At 45.3% G+C, this 15,216-nt stretch overlaps 2 protein-coding genes across 2 annotated transcripts; both read right to left on the bottom strand.

Annotated features, from left to right (window-relative positions):
• On the bottom strand, positions 1–2,776 carry LOC133889827 (uncharacterized membrane protein At1g16860-like). Its single transcript, XM_062330304.1, has 4 exons — positions 2,344–2,776; positions 1,340–1,498; positions 477–688; positions 1–380 (listed from the first exon to the last, which is right to left on the bottom strand). Exons 1-4 carry the CDS (start codon positions 2,710–2,712, stop codon positions 182–184), a joined length of 939 nt encoding a protein of 312 aa, XP_062186288.1. The 5' UTR covers positions 2,713–2,776; the 3' UTR covers positions 1–181.
• Positions 2,777–12,169: 9,393 nt separating this feature from the next.
• On the bottom strand, positions 12,170–13,276 carry LOC133889134 (homeobox-leucine zipper protein HOX22-like). Its single transcript, XM_062329600.1, has 2 exons — positions 12,713–13,276; positions 12,170–12,605 (listed from the first exon to the last, which is right to left on the bottom strand). Exons 1-2 carry the CDS (start codon positions 13,118–13,120, stop codon positions 12,282–12,284), a joined length of 732 nt encoding a protein of 243 aa, XP_062185584.1. The 5' UTR covers positions 13,121–13,276; the 3' UTR covers positions 12,170–12,281.
• Positions 13,277–15,216: the final 1,940 nt, after the last annotated feature.

Here is a 15,216-nt window from a genome sequence, read left to right as displayed (position 1 = left end):
TCCCCAGAAATGACAGATATTTGAACTACCAATCAAGTGAGAATGTACATTAGGTTACCTGAAAAAAGCCACATGAGTCCTCAAAAAAAAAATTGTGGACCCACACAGAAGAAGATCCCATGGGGCAAGGGCACCGCACTAGACTTGTTAGCTGTTACATCTCACGAGTTCTCACAGCACTTCATGAAACGCCAGAATTTGGCACGAAGTAACTTCTGTCGACCAATCTCAGCACTATTCCATCGAAATATGTCGGTAGGAGAAATGACAGGAACACACAACCTGTGGATAGAGGTTCGGGTGGAGGAAGTATCATGGCATCTCCATTCTTCTTGCTCTGAATTCCAATCACGCTCAACCGCATTCCTTCTCTGATATACCTAGAAGAGTGTGCAACCGTAGTATTATGCTTCCGAAGGTTCAATCTGAAAAAGATGCAGACAAAAGACTTGGATATTGAGGAGCAATTCAATTACCCTTCCTCGAGACGAATAAGCTGGGCTTCTTCAGAAGAAAGATTTCTTTCTTCAAGCCAATACTTCAGAGTTGAAGAAAGCTCTGTGTCTCTGCTTGTTGTTACCAGAAGATTTTCATCGATCAGCGGTACTACTTTTGAGTGGTGCCCAGCTTTCACCAAAGCTCTTTTACCTGATTTTGCATCCGTTATGTAGAAATCAGCAGCAAACCTCTGCCCAACTCCACAGAATAATTGAATAAGAAAAACATCAGACACATCTGTGGCATCTTATACTCTTACTAGTCGCTACTTGTCTACAATAGTGGCAGGGATTATAAGTTTATAAACTTTAGAAATGTTAGAAGATCCTACTAGTGAATTTGAGTAGGACATAATGCAAAGGAACTGGTCATTGGAACGACATTAAACAACATGTTTTGTTGATTTATTCAGCTATGGAGCCAGATTCTTCAATTCGTACAACTGAGAAAAGTTACCATAAAAGTACTGTTAGGGGGAACAAAATGACATATTTGTCATATAAAACTCACTCACTGATGAGTTTTCTTTAGTATCTCGAAAGAAATAGAAGAATGTGGGTGTTGCAATATAACATTCTGGAACTGGAACTAAGGCAACAGGAAGACACATTGGGTGTTCTATTGCCAGCCCCTTACAACATTTCTCGTGAACTAATAGTATATTTCAGATTTAACCGGTTATATAACTGGACAACATTAGGCTAGTAAAAAGCATGATAAACAAAACAGTTAATACATCAGGACTTAAGGTGGAAGATAAAGGAAGCATCTATATTTTTTATATGAAAAACACATCAGAAGACATGGAAATCGAGAGCGCATGACAACAAAGCATTCTTACCTCAGCATGTGTTAACTTCCACTTGGAAGAACATCGATTCTTAGAATTCAAAATCTGGGAACCCCATCTACCACATTTTCTTAACAAAGTAGATGTGTATACACAATTCTCAACCTTCTCATATGACGAGATCAGCGAGATATCACCACATGAAACAAACTGCAAGAAAGAATGAACACCATAACACATCCGAGATTAATACCACTGGAACGCTGAAAACAACTTATGCAAATAGTCACTCACATGTATAAAACATGGGGAATAACAATGGTCTAGCACTGTAAAATAGCAAGCCTATAAATAAAGGAGAATTTTTCACCCTACGTTTAGAAGGCGCATTTAATTTAATCACTGCAAACTTGACAAAGGAATCCTTAACAAGTAAGCAACTGTGATTCTGTGAATCTAGTACTTAACAGAGATCCGAATAAAGCTGAGCTCTCTCTTATCTCCCCCTTGCAAGGTTATTTACACCCATCTTTCGACGCTGCTCTTTACAGACATCAAATGTGAGAGAATTAACTGCTGAGAAACCTAATGCAATGGCGAATACCGGCTCAATTGGAAAGTATGGATAGTGCAGCCCACAGTAGAGAGCATAATTTCTTAGGGGGGAAACTACAGATCACCCCCTGAATGTTGGTCTGTTCTTCAAATAACATCCTAGCCAGTTTTGGAGAGTGGTTTTACCTATATCGCATGCCTGCATCAGCAGTTAAGCCATGCATGTCAGTTAATCTTGTTTTTATTCTTCTTTTTTCCAAGTGTTTTTGCTATATATTGACTTGTCATATTGTCTCTTCATCATTCAACGTCTAGCTAAGCTAACACGCGCTCCTGTCAGGATCTGTACTATAAATTTTAAGGTGAAATATATCTGATTTTATAGTTAAAGGTGAAATTGGAGGGAGAGGGGCCTTGATATGTAGTTTTCACTTTCTTAGGCCAATTGCGGAAAATTAGTTACGAATGAAATGTAATACATATGGAAATAGCAAACGTACACCGGTGATCTTGACGAGCTGGCCGTCGGCGGCGACGCGGAGGCTGGATGCCGGGAGCCCGTCCACGAACCGCCGCAGCGCGCGCCCGGACGCCGCGGCCGCGGCATTCCACAGGAGGAACGCGGCCACGGCCGCCGAGAGGACGACCGCCACCACGAGCAGCGCGGCGCTGCGCACGACGGCGAGGACGAGCGCGCCGACCCCGAGGCCCACCGCGAGCAGCATCGCGACCGCCCACGCCGCCGCCCTAGGGAACGGCGCGGGACCCCAGGAGGCGGTTGCGCAGAGGTCGTTCAGGGAAGCCGCGGCGTCACCGTCGCCGGCGGTGGCTCCGTGGGGCTTGCCGTCTTCACCTCCGGCCAGAAGCATAGTGGCATCGGCTTGCTTGCGGGGTGGTTGGGGTGGGTGGGGGGCTTTTGACCTTTTTGTCCTCGTTTCTCCGGTGGTGGGTTTGGGATTAGCGTGCGGTGGAAGGAAACTCGCGCGGAAGGCACCCCTTCTCCACCTCACCATGACATGTGGGGTTAAATATTGATGGGACCCATGTACCAGTCTGAGAAACCAGGCAAAGCGGAGGTCTAGGTGTTGAGCAGTGCACGCGCGTTCTCTTGTTGCTTTTTGCAGCGACAGAAAGAACGTGCACAGCCCCGTATCATGCTCCGCGCATGACGCGTGGGGTCCACTCGTCCTCGACCAGGGCGTCAGTGACTGTGGACGCGTCGCCGGCATGTGGGTGGAGCACGGTTACGACGGGACCGGGCATCGTGTGCTGTGCTCACATGAGGTGGTGCGGTTTCGCCAGTGGGGGCTGAGTGACCGACACTGAATCAGCTGGCTCCGTGCTCGAAGCGGTTTGGGACACCTGTGCCTGACGAGTGGCTCCGGGAGGTATCTGGCTGGTACTCTCGAGTACTCCGGCTCTGATGGTAGCAGTGTAATAACAGCGGGAGGTGACGCTGGTAGGTGCTAAACAGAAGAATTAAGAAACTGACAAGCTGCCTTTCCGGTGGATTAGATTAGTTAACAGTATAAACCCATCCAATGGGCTATGACAGCCGGTCAGGGGTCTAATCCTTTGGAGTTTGAATCCCCTCTTGTCCCAAGGCAAGACAGTGACTGCAGAGGCAGGCTGCAGCAATCTGCCCTGGACGAATAGTGACACACAGAAAGCGCTAGCCCATCCTTCGAAGTGTAGCCCTGATCCGCACTCTGATCCATTCAACTGCGGCCCGTACTATTGGTCAATGCTACCGATTTAGCGTTTCTGGCGTTTCTGTTTGGCTGTTTGCAGCGCTAGTGGAGTGTGCGTGAATGCGTGATGCATATGGGGACGGCCTCACGGGAGACTTGGATGGATCGGGATGCTGCTCACCGGAGGTAGGCTGCACGGGGCTACCGCTCTGGATCGCCCGCTGGTCAGCAGTTCTGCGGCTTACGAACCATGCTCGGGCTGTCCCGCCGTTCTACGAGATGTACTCGGAATGCCGGCATCTCAAGTGCCCACGCCACGACGAGATGGTTCGAGCATTCGCGCGCATGCGCCGGCGCGTCAACTGTCGAGTGGGAGGGAGTGGGCGAGGACCAGCCGGCCGCGCGAGGCGGCAGCGGGTGAATGGTGGCCTTGTTTTGCTGCGAAGCCACGCGACCGGAACCGGAGCCGTCGGCCAGTTCCGTGCAGCGACAGCGATCCTGTGAGCAGGAAATCAGTAAGCTGGGCTGTGGGAGGCACAACTGGGCCACGAAACCCTCTTAATAACTAGGCTGAGGAAAGGCCACGGCTGTGGCACGGTCCCTAAACTAGAAAGGCCCAACCAGTCCCTGGACTTTCTTCCAGTCTTCGAGCTTCCTCCGAACAAGGGAGCGTCTGCTCATACTATCTTTATCTATTTATTTATTTATTTTCGATTTTTGAGACATGCACCGACGGCGAGGCTGTGGCAGTAATAGCACGGAGGGTATCAGTTTTGCAACTATGGACCATCTTATTTATTCCGTTAAAACTTCCCTTAGAAATCATTGGCTGATTTTCACGTGTATTATTCACCTGTGGCTCACAACTTTCCCTAATGAGGATACTAATGTTTTAGTCAATCAGTCAATCAACCGGACTAGACGACGACTTCCCGGAGTCACTCGAGTCCCGACGCCACCTCGAACTTTGAAGGGAAAGGAAGGCTTGGGCCGGTACACTGTACTCGCGCCTACGAAGAATTGACACTTACCAACCCGACTCGTCCTTCCCGCACGCACCGGCACTGCCTAAGCTAAGCTACCAGTGCTCCTTCCCGTCCTCCCAGTTCAAAAGCGGATCTCGGAAGTCGACCGAGCAGACGAAAGGCTCATCCAATCGAGCTAGGTGGCCACCGCCGCTGCGTCGGCGTCACGATCGGGACGTCTTGTTTGCAGCCGGCGATCGAGACTAGGCGCAGACTTCTTGTTTGTTTCAGCGGTACATTCTGAAAAATAATTTATAAAAAATGGATTGTAAAAAATTAGATCTAAAAATTAGATTATGAAAAGCTTTTAGTTGTAGATTCTAAAAATCTTTGATGAACAGTTTAGTAAAATGAACTTTCACGATCTATCAAAAACTAAGAAAATCCAACTTCTCAGATTCCCACAATACAACTAGCAGATTTTAAAAAACTATAACAAAATTATCTATTTGTTTTAACTTTAAATCATTCTAAAACTGAAACAAACGGATCCTTACAGATGAGCCTATCCTTTCGTGGAGCGAGTGCGAACAAACGGACGACGCGTCCGAGGTGAGGCGCGCGCGGCCGGCAGGTGGCGCCGCGGCCTCGCCATCGAACAGGTGCGCTTCAGCGCGACTCGTCTGCGTCTAGTCTCGTCTCATCACCGCGCGAAGGTTTCGTCCCATCATCTGGTGATCCGGTCCCTGTCAGAGTGTCAGTGCGTGCGTGGGCGCGCGCTTCTGGCCGGCTTCTTTGCGTCGTCTAAAGCACTAGCGCTGCTCATCCAGCGAGTGATTCCTCAAGCTTTCCGATCGCCGGCCAGAGATGGTGGCGACGGCATGCAGTGCCCTCTTTGGTGAAGCAAACGGAGGCAACCATCCACGCGGCAGCCGGCCGGCGCATGTCGAGGTGGGAGTAGGGTTTTCTTACAGACTGGTTACCGAAAATCGTGATTATTGTAGTTACCGGTTAAATTTTAAAAAAAAAATTGGACAAAATTTATTTGAATAAATTTGAAATTTAGAGAAAAATTACGATTTTACCCGCTCATGGACCGGTTACTGAGCGATTTTTGCAATTTATCGAGTGGTTTGCTCGAATTTTTTTATCATCGGTAACCACTCGGTTTTGTCGGTAACCGCTCCGTTTTCTTGATTTATCGAGTGGTTTTCTCGATTTTCAGTGAAGTTTAAAAAAACCCTAAAACTTATCTTAATATTATAAAATCAATAACTAATTCATCTAAGCTTCAAATAAAATGAAACAAATTTTTTTTCCTTGTAATATGATCTACATGATAAAAAGTATTTATACTCATAAAAAAGTTCAAATTTTTCTGTGAGAAAATGTATTTGTTAAACCAAGTTAAATGTATAGTTTACTCTTTAATAATCTAAAAATTATGAAACTAATTTTGTTAGTCTTCTTACATAATCCTATATCTTTTTAAAATACATGAACTAATGAATTAGTTATTGTAACATACAGGATTGTGTAAATGTGTTGCGACTAGATTAATTCATAACTGACCCATCATACCTCAAAAATTAGTGAAACCACTTTTATTAGTTTATTTATACTATTATTTACGTAGGAAAAATAATAGTAAATATGAAAAAGTTAATTACAGTGCTATTTCTTAACATATTCACTTTATGTTTGTGAACTTTGTAAAAATCATAGAGAAATTAATAAAATTCTAAATAAAGTGAAATCAATTTTAAAGATTCTCTTAAGATACTTTCTAAAAAAATATGTACTCGCATGTTAAACTTTTCCTTAACATGAGTTAATAATTGAGCCGCACGCTTTTATTTTTTTTATTTTTTTCAAACTGGCTCCTTATAGAATATGATGCAAACGATATTATTTTGAATATTTTTTACAGAACATCTTAGAATTGTGTCTAGTTTTTTAAGATTTTTTTTGTATTTTGTATTTTTTTCAAATTTTTTGAATTTAAATTTGGCTACTATTCAATTTATAAAACCGAGTTGGACAAGATGACCGGTTATCACGATTTTAGCTTGTAATCGTCGAATTTTAGAACCCTGGGTGGGAGCATAGTATGCCGAAGAAAACAAACAGTAGCGATCCAAGCACTGTGATCAGATGCTGCAATAGACCATAAAGCAGTGCAATAGCCAAATCATTCTCCACGACATTTCATAGTGGCAGTGGCATTTTGGGCGCATGTCCGCATCGAGGAGGCCCAGCTTTCCGTTACGCCTTTCCAGTGTTTCTAGAAGCTTTCACGGGCTGAAGCACTCTAGACTATTGATTTTAAATTGTGGTAATTTGGTTAGGCCGAAGCTTTTTTAAAAACTAATTTAAAAGCCGATATTAAAAGGCTACTTTTAAATTGGTTTTCATATAAATAAAATATATAATATCCTCATAACATAATCTTCAAAAATTACGAAAACCAATTCACGTCAGTTTTTAGCTTCTACTAATAATAACAGTTTTTATCAACTTTTGCTTCTCAGAAATCAACTACATAATCAATTATTTAGTTTAGCTTTCTACTTTTGAATAGTAAAAGTCAACATAAGCGGAGGGTTTGTTTGAGCTCGTCGCTGTCAAGTGCGGAAGTGCTTTCGATTTGGTGAATCGGTGATCACTGATCGATCAGAGATGAAGGGATAAAGCTTGCCCCGATAGCATCAAATCAGTAGTTTAAGACGATTGCGGCGCTTTCTGTCGTCTTCGAATTGGTTGCACAGGGCATGAAGCAACTATCGCTAGGATTGTGGTGTCGTGCCATCTTGTACAAATTCTAAAGTGGTTATACTAAATACTATATCAAAATGAGTATTGTTATTTCGAACAGAGCACATGAATCAACTAAGCGCTGTGAGTACTTACGAATTATGGCAAACTTTTGTCAAAGGGAAGAAAGAAAACACAGAGATAAAGGATAAAGCTTCCCCAGTAACATCAAATTAGTACTCCCTTCATTTAGAAATAGTAAACATATTTTTTAATTTGGTTTTTAAGTTATATTTTAAAACCTATATAGTATGAAACTATTTTAAATTATGAATCTAGTTATATAATTTTTATATACTAGACATTCTTATAATTTGATTAAATATTAGAAGTACATAAAATTTAACTTTTTTAAAAAAGATACACTTACTATTTCTAAACAGAAGAAATACTCATCTAAATAATTATTTGGCATCATCTCATCTTATACAAATTCCATTCTTTTTAACAAAGGGGCTCACACCCCTAGCCACAAAGGACGTGGGAGGGCTACCACTGGGGTTTGAACCCGAGATCGGCAACCTAGGAGGGAGAGGAGGTACCACTACCAGCTATACCAAAATACTACGAACCTAGCTGTTCCTTTCCTGAAGAATGAGTACAGTTATTTCAAACAGAGCACATGAATTATGGCAAACTTTTGTCAAGGGAAGAAAGAAAACAAAGATAGACTTGAAAGTTAACTTGGACCTGATATTTTCCGTCTTAGAAGCAGATCTAGCCATCAGATGCCTTGAGATTCATCACACATACCATGCAAATGCCAACTACTCTAGAGAGAATAAAACGACGATGAGCTTGCTGCCTTAATCACGATTCTCTCAACAAGTAATAATCCAAATCATACAAAAGGCTATTTTTATTGAAGAACATCAATAATTGATCTATGAATTTATTGGGATGTGGCCCATGAGAATGAGGCCCATTCAGAAATTTCAAAGCAAAAGAGTACGGGTGTTTTGGTACCATCCGCAGTTCCGCTAGCGCAAGGTGATGGTGATGTATATCAATATAAATAATGGAACTTCTTCCTTTATTTGAAACAGAGAAAAAAAGAGAGGGAGTGGGCGCTTGCTATAGGTGCACACACGCAGCCGCGCACGTATTCGTGTATTTTTTATATATAAAATACGACCGTGTATTCCGTTTGATTTAAAGGACTAAAGGTCGATTAATGACTGCTAATTAGTGTGGCGTCTTTTGCCCTAATAAAGTACTTGGAGACGTTTAGGTCGTGTATAAGAGAAAACTCCAAGAAATACATCTATTTTCCATCTTCAACCTTTTGGGTGATATGTATTGTGTGTGTTGAGTTGTTGGATGTCGCTGGCTCTCTCCTTGGTGTACACCAAAGTTTGAGAGTGAGCGTTATCTCCAAATTGTTACCGTCGTGACCGTCGTGAATCCTACACGCGGGACGGCGATAAGTTTTCTATGCAATGCAATTGCGCAACCATTTGTACGATGCATCATTGATGATGTGCACGGCTGCAACTCTTCACTGCATCAAATCTTCTCTTTATCGATCCAACTGCAAGTCTGTGTCACTCTTAATGTTTATTCTGGTTCATAGCCTATTATTTACGTTAGATCATCAATAAATAGTTATAAAATATACCTTCTTATATAATCCGATATTAATAGAGTGATGAGCCTATTTTCAACCGAATTGTCATTTCGATTAGAAGGAGAAGAGCAATCCACCCACAGAAAAAAAATACAAAGCAACCGAAACTGATCCCCAACAAAAATGCCCTGATCAGTCTCCATCCCGAATTAATCCTAAAAATTAAATCGGCGCGACTTCTCCCAATCCGAGCTAGTCAGGTTTCACCATAAACAACAAAACAAGCATGTCCAGATAACGGAGGCCCGTGTTTGTCAGAATACCATTTTCCCCAACAAGACGCTCCAAAATTGAGCCCTTGTGCTATCTCACACACGTCAACGAAATAATCTGCCCAGAATTCTCAAGAATACATCGATCTCGCTCTAGCTCTAGCTCGTTAAACAATTTCATTTATGTTCATATCATGACACTGCCCAGAGGACTCCTTACGACCACCCGTTCTGCCGGGCCATAAGCCCATAACCACGAGTCCAGAACTTTCGCCCTGCTGCCTCCTTTTGGAGACTTCACCCTTTTCCCCTTATCCTGTACCCTGTACAGTGAACGGCAATTCGCAAAGCGGCAAACGAACAGGACGAACAAGTCGACGTCGCCGAGCAGAATGTTCAGCTTTTGCTACCCTCCAAAAACGTTAAGTTTTTGGCACGCATTCGTTCAGCTCCTGTCACTGGTCGACGGCGTACTGTGGGTGGAACAACGAACAAGGACGTTTTCTCGTCGACGTGTGTTCCATCGAGGGCGTCCCGGCCTGATCATTCTGTGGTGGCTTCATGAAAAAAAAGTTGTGCTGCTATGGGGGCAGCTACTATGGATTGTACAGAACAGGGTTCAGAACATGAAACACCATGTAGACTTGACGAGTTGAAAAATGTGGTTTAGGTATGTCTGGTCGTTGGTGCAAGCTTGCATTACCTCACAAGAAGATTGTGCTCCATATATCGATATTCACGTGTCTGATTCTACTCTGGTCCAATGGTTAAAAAATGTGACTTAAGAAACTGTACCCCATCTTATAAATGGACAATAGTGAAGTTTTATAAATTTTTAGAATGACTTATTGTGCAGATCTTTAAGACAACTGGACTAGTACTTAGTATAATAGAACATGTACAATCTGTTTCGAGTTGAATACTGAGTTTAAATCGATTTTTGATTGATTTGAGTAAGTTAATCTTTGAATTTGGTTTTCACAATCATTCACCCCCTAATTGTCTTATTAGATTGTAATCGATCATACACGAAGACATGATTTATTTTCAGTGTGGAGGTAGTCACTCTTAACCTCCGTTTTTTGTGCATGCATTAAACAGATGCACAAAAAGTACAATCAAAGAGTAAATGCTTCGATGCATAAGGTTAAATGTGGTAGCAAAGGATAAAACCTTCACACATGTGAAGTGTATATACGTGCGAAGTATGCATTTATGCAAGTGCGCAAAAAATAGCTACTTCAGAAACAAGCAAAGAATAAATAGCTCGATGTATATATGATGCTAGCATGTGAAGATTAAATACTTCGGCACACATGCGAGGAAATGGTTTGATGCACATGTAATGCAAATGTGCGAAAAGTAAGTACTTCGGCTTATGGATGAGATGTGTGCATAAAAGTACATGTTTCTGCATTTGCGAATAGACTCTCTCATACGAAGAGTATAAACTTTATACGAAGGGTAAAAACCTGCATATGAGGAATAAACTCCCTTTTGAATGTGGAATACTCTCTGATTGTACGTAAACAACCGAAGCGTATAATCATTTGAATTAAAAAATTCTCACTGATTCCCTCATGCACAACCAAAAAACCTGGTGAGACTAGGAATAAAACTAGTCTGAATAGCGCGCCTATTTCACGTCCGTTTTTATTTTGATGTAGAGAGCATGACAAAAGAAGATTAAAAAATTAGGTTCACAAATTTTGTGCATTTCAATATTTATCTATGAATTTATCAATGTTTAACACATTCGATTAATTATAGAGAAAACAATAGTACTTTTGTGTATGCACATAGTTTTAACATGTAGATGAAAGTAATAGTAACCTAAAAATATTTGTTTCATATTTTTTTTAGTTTAGATTTTTTTTTCAGCCGATTTATCAATATAACTAATATTCATTTGACATTTTCCTAGAATTTTCTGAAAAATAAAAATTATATATGTACATGTTCACATATACATATACCTATATGTACATGTATATGTACATATATACATATACATATACATATACATACACATAACAATATCATGGCCCTACTGCTGCAGTAAACTACAGTAGCAGAGGCTTCGGAGACGCTCGATAGTACATTTACTTGATTAAACTACACACACGTTTCGCAAAAATAAAAAATAAATGATACACATGACAAATGTAGCCATATTTAAGGTCAATTAATTTCACAAAGGGATACTGTAGAAAACAGTACGACTTCAAGAAATTTACGGAATCTTTTGGGATCGGATACGCAAAACCCAACTGAATTTCTTATCGTGTCTATGCCTCACTAACATGTGAGCCTAGGAAAACAAGCATTTATAGGATGCACGATTCAGAAAAGGTTTGAGGTTGAAAGATGGTGGAGTGAGGCCACAAAGGAATAGAACTAGAAATAAGAGGAAAAGAACACTGTATTTGAAATGGATTGCGTATTATATTTGAATGTCAGTTTACAAGGCTGACTCCGTGCATCAACATGACAACATGTTACCATGATTTTCGTTAAAAAAAATGTTACCATGAGCAACGTTTGGGGAATAATCATATACAATCACAAGGCTGACTCCGTGCATGCATTTGCAAGTACTCCAAATAGATACACGTACACTCGAATACTACTTCATTATCAAGCGAACATGCTTCCATCAGATCCTACTTTGAATTCACAGTGGCAACAACAAAGCTGCTGGTGCAACTCTGCCAATGGGCTATAAATAATACCAGTATTTTTTCAGCAGCATCAAAGCAATAATCCCATTGGCTAATTGCCTCCATGGTTTTATCACTTCAATCCCTTCTCATCCCCGACCTACTGCCCGGCCCCACCCATCATTGGCACATGCCGGTCCCTTCGTGTCCATAAATACTGGAGGAAAGAAATTCTATGAGATATGATCTCATAGAAAGATCATCTATTGTGTATGTCACGTGTCTTTTTTTTCTTTTAATTACATATGTCTACCGTTAAATCAGAGAAAGACGATGTAAATTAAAATATGATAGGAATTTTTCGGTGAAAGATGTCATAGAATTTCTTTGTGATATTGGAGAGCAAGAGCACCGTAGCACCATGCACGTACATTATACACACAAATCTATGTACTATTTTTTTTCCGTTTCAGGCCACCGCATTCCACTCGACGAGCGGCCAGGGCTCCCACAGCTCCGGCGTGGCGCAGAAGGACTCCGGGAACCCCTGCTCGTAGTCGAGGCGGTGGTCGTCGCACTCGGACTCCACCGAGACGTCCACCGGCGTGGCGCACGCCCCGCCGAACACGCAGCTCTCCGGCGGCTCCGTGTCGACGCACGAGAGGACTTTCCTCTTTTCGTCCTCTGCCTCCTCTCCGACGCCGCCGTTGCAGCTGCTGCTGCTAGCCGTCGTCGCGCCAACGCTGCCGCCCCGGTCCTCCCGCTTCCTCAACCTCTCGCTTAGTTCGTGCAACTGCAAATACGTGCATGAAACAAATTAAAAAAATTAGCAACTGGATCGTCATCCAAGGAAGAAGAGCTATGTACAGATGCATGATTAGTTTCTCAAGTAGCAATTACCTGTGCGGTGAGGGCGAGCTTCTCCTGCTTGATCGACTCGACGCGGGCGTGGAGGGCGTCGTAATTGGCGCGGAGCTGGTCGTAGTCGTGCTCGAGCTGCTTGGAACGCCATCGGGCGCGCTTGTTCTGGAACCAGATGGCCACCTGCCGCGGCTGCAGCCCCAGCTCGCGCGCCAGCTCCGCCTTCTCCCGGGGCTCCAGCTTGGCGTGGTGCTCATGGAACATGGACTCTAGCGACCGTATCTGCTCCTCCGTGAACCGCCGCTTCCTCTCCCCCCTCCCCGCCGTACCGCCGCCGCCCCTCCCCGCCAAGAACGACTGCTCGTCCATCATCGGCACGCACAGCTGCTGCTGCTGCACCGGCGGTGGCATGAAGAACTGGTGCTGGTGGTGGTCTGGTCTGTCCATGTCGATCGATCCTACCTAGCTGTTCTTCTCCCAGCCGGGCTCTCCTCTTCTGCTCCCGGCGGTTCGGCCTCCTTTTATACCGGGCGCCCGGCGTACGTCTCCACGTCCGGGGATGCGATCATGTGGCCTTGCGATTGCGGATAAAAAAACCGGGAGGACCCCGCGCATTATGACGCTGAAGGCAAAGCCGCTTTTGCTCCCCGCCTAGCCGCGCGAAAAGCTTCGCCACGCGTCCAATGCTTATCCGGCCGCCTAGGACCCACACCCGAACACGTGGCAAGGGTGACCAGCGCGAGCGAGATATTCTTCTGCTCTTCCTCTCAGCTAGCTCGTGCCGCACGTGCTAATTTCGTCTCTGTCGATGCGTGTGTGCAGCAGTCGGGGGGACTGGACGGAACCATACGCGCAGATACACATGGGCGCCGAGGTGTGCCGGGGCGAGAAGGAGACGAGCGCGATTGGAACAGGTAGGCCGGTGGGAAGGGGCAGCACGCGGTCGCCGTCGTCGCGGCGCCCAAGTGTGCGGGGGGCTTCCCCCGAAAGGGTGGTCGAGGTGGCGCGACGCGCTTGTCCCGTTGCGCGCGGCGGCCGGGTCGACTCGAGTGGTGCATCCGTGCATGCCGTGGCGGCGTCTAGCGCGCGCGGTGGCGAGCCGTCCCCCCCCCCCCCCCCCCGCGCCCTCTGTGTCGCGTCGCGTTTACTGGTAACTTTGCGCGTCGGGCTAATAACGACAGGATAACCACGTAAAGATTAGATAGGTTAGATGATAAGTGCTACTCATTCGAGCTTGCTTGACTAGCAAATGCGGGGAGCAGGGCTTATCTCGATGGATCGGCCGATCGGGCCACGAAATTTTTTGCCTCTTGGACGAAAGGGATTCGTTGCTCCCAGCTTCCCATGCGTGTTCTAGCAGATCAGGTAAGTTAAAAAGTGGTAATCCCGATACGATTAAGAATCGCTTGTCTGTGGAACTCTGGGATGATCAACTACGTACGCAACGGGTACGTGGTTACTCCGATACAATGTGTCCGCCGCAAAGGCGTTGGTGGTTTCTTCAAGCCGCAACTACGGCGCGCGGTGATCGATTCGAGCAACAGTGCAAGAGACCAACTTGGTAACCCCGCGAAGACCAGCAACCACGATGATGATTAGATTAGCAGTAGCTATTAATGAGCTAGGTCGCTGGGCAGGAACGGTAGGACCGTAGGAGCAGTTCTGGCGTAGCGATCCTTCCCGCCAAGAAACGTTCTTGCCTGGCCTGCGGCGAGGCCACAAGATTCCGTGCCGGGAGAGGAGAGCCAGGTCACCAGCCATCCTGCCGTGCGACGCCGCACACGCGGTGCCAAGCCGCTCGGCACGGGCACGTCAGTAGCTTTCCCAGGTCACACTAGGCGAAATCACGGCTACGACCGTGAGCCCGAGGCGTGATGGAGACATGGAGGAGGCGGGCGAGGTGTGCAAAATAAACGCGGTGGTTAATGCAGGGAGCGTAGCGTTGGCTGATTGGCCGGGGACCAGGAGGAGGAAGAGAGGATGAGGAGGGGGGAGGGGTCGGGCGCGCCGGCGGGGCCCGCGCGGACGTCGACGGCTGGCCACGCGGCGCCGGACACATGGCGGCGAGCGGGAGGCGGGTCAGCGTCGCGCGCCGAGCTCGTGGCTGGTCTGGTGCGCGCGTCGGCGTCGTGGGCGGGGCAGGGGATCAAAAGCTCGCGCCCCGGCCGCGTGGCCACTGTTTCTTTCGTGTCACGCCAGCCTTTACTGGCTTGGCGCGGTGCGGCGGCCTCTGCCAGCGCTGCAGCGTCGATCGCTGTGCACCCCCGTCAGCTTGTCGCCCTCTTCCAGTGTCGTCCTGGGTGACCCTTATCGTGTTCTTGCCGGTTGCCATGAGCCACCGAGTTTTGGCCGGGATATGAGGCACTCCGACATCCCAACAGTTTTCGATTAGTTCGCTATTGTCATTTTGGATGTCACAGCTCACTAGTTTGATTCTCCGCCAGTACATGCTGGGTTTCTAAGAGAAAACTAGTCCTAGTTGTCACACGAGACTCAAAGGAGAAAAAAACGTGATTCAGTCACGTAGTTAATATGCATAATAA

This window comes from Phragmites australis, chromosome 13, assembly GCF_958298935.1.
Source record: "Phragmites australis chromosome 13, lpPhrAust1.1, whole genome shotgun sequence".
Taxonomy (NCBI): Eukaryota; Viridiplantae; Streptophyta; class Magnoliopsida; order Poales; family Poaceae; genus Phragmites; species Phragmites australis.
Note: the sequence above shows the minus strand (reverse complement) of the source record. Positions and strands in the feature narration are given on the sequence as shown.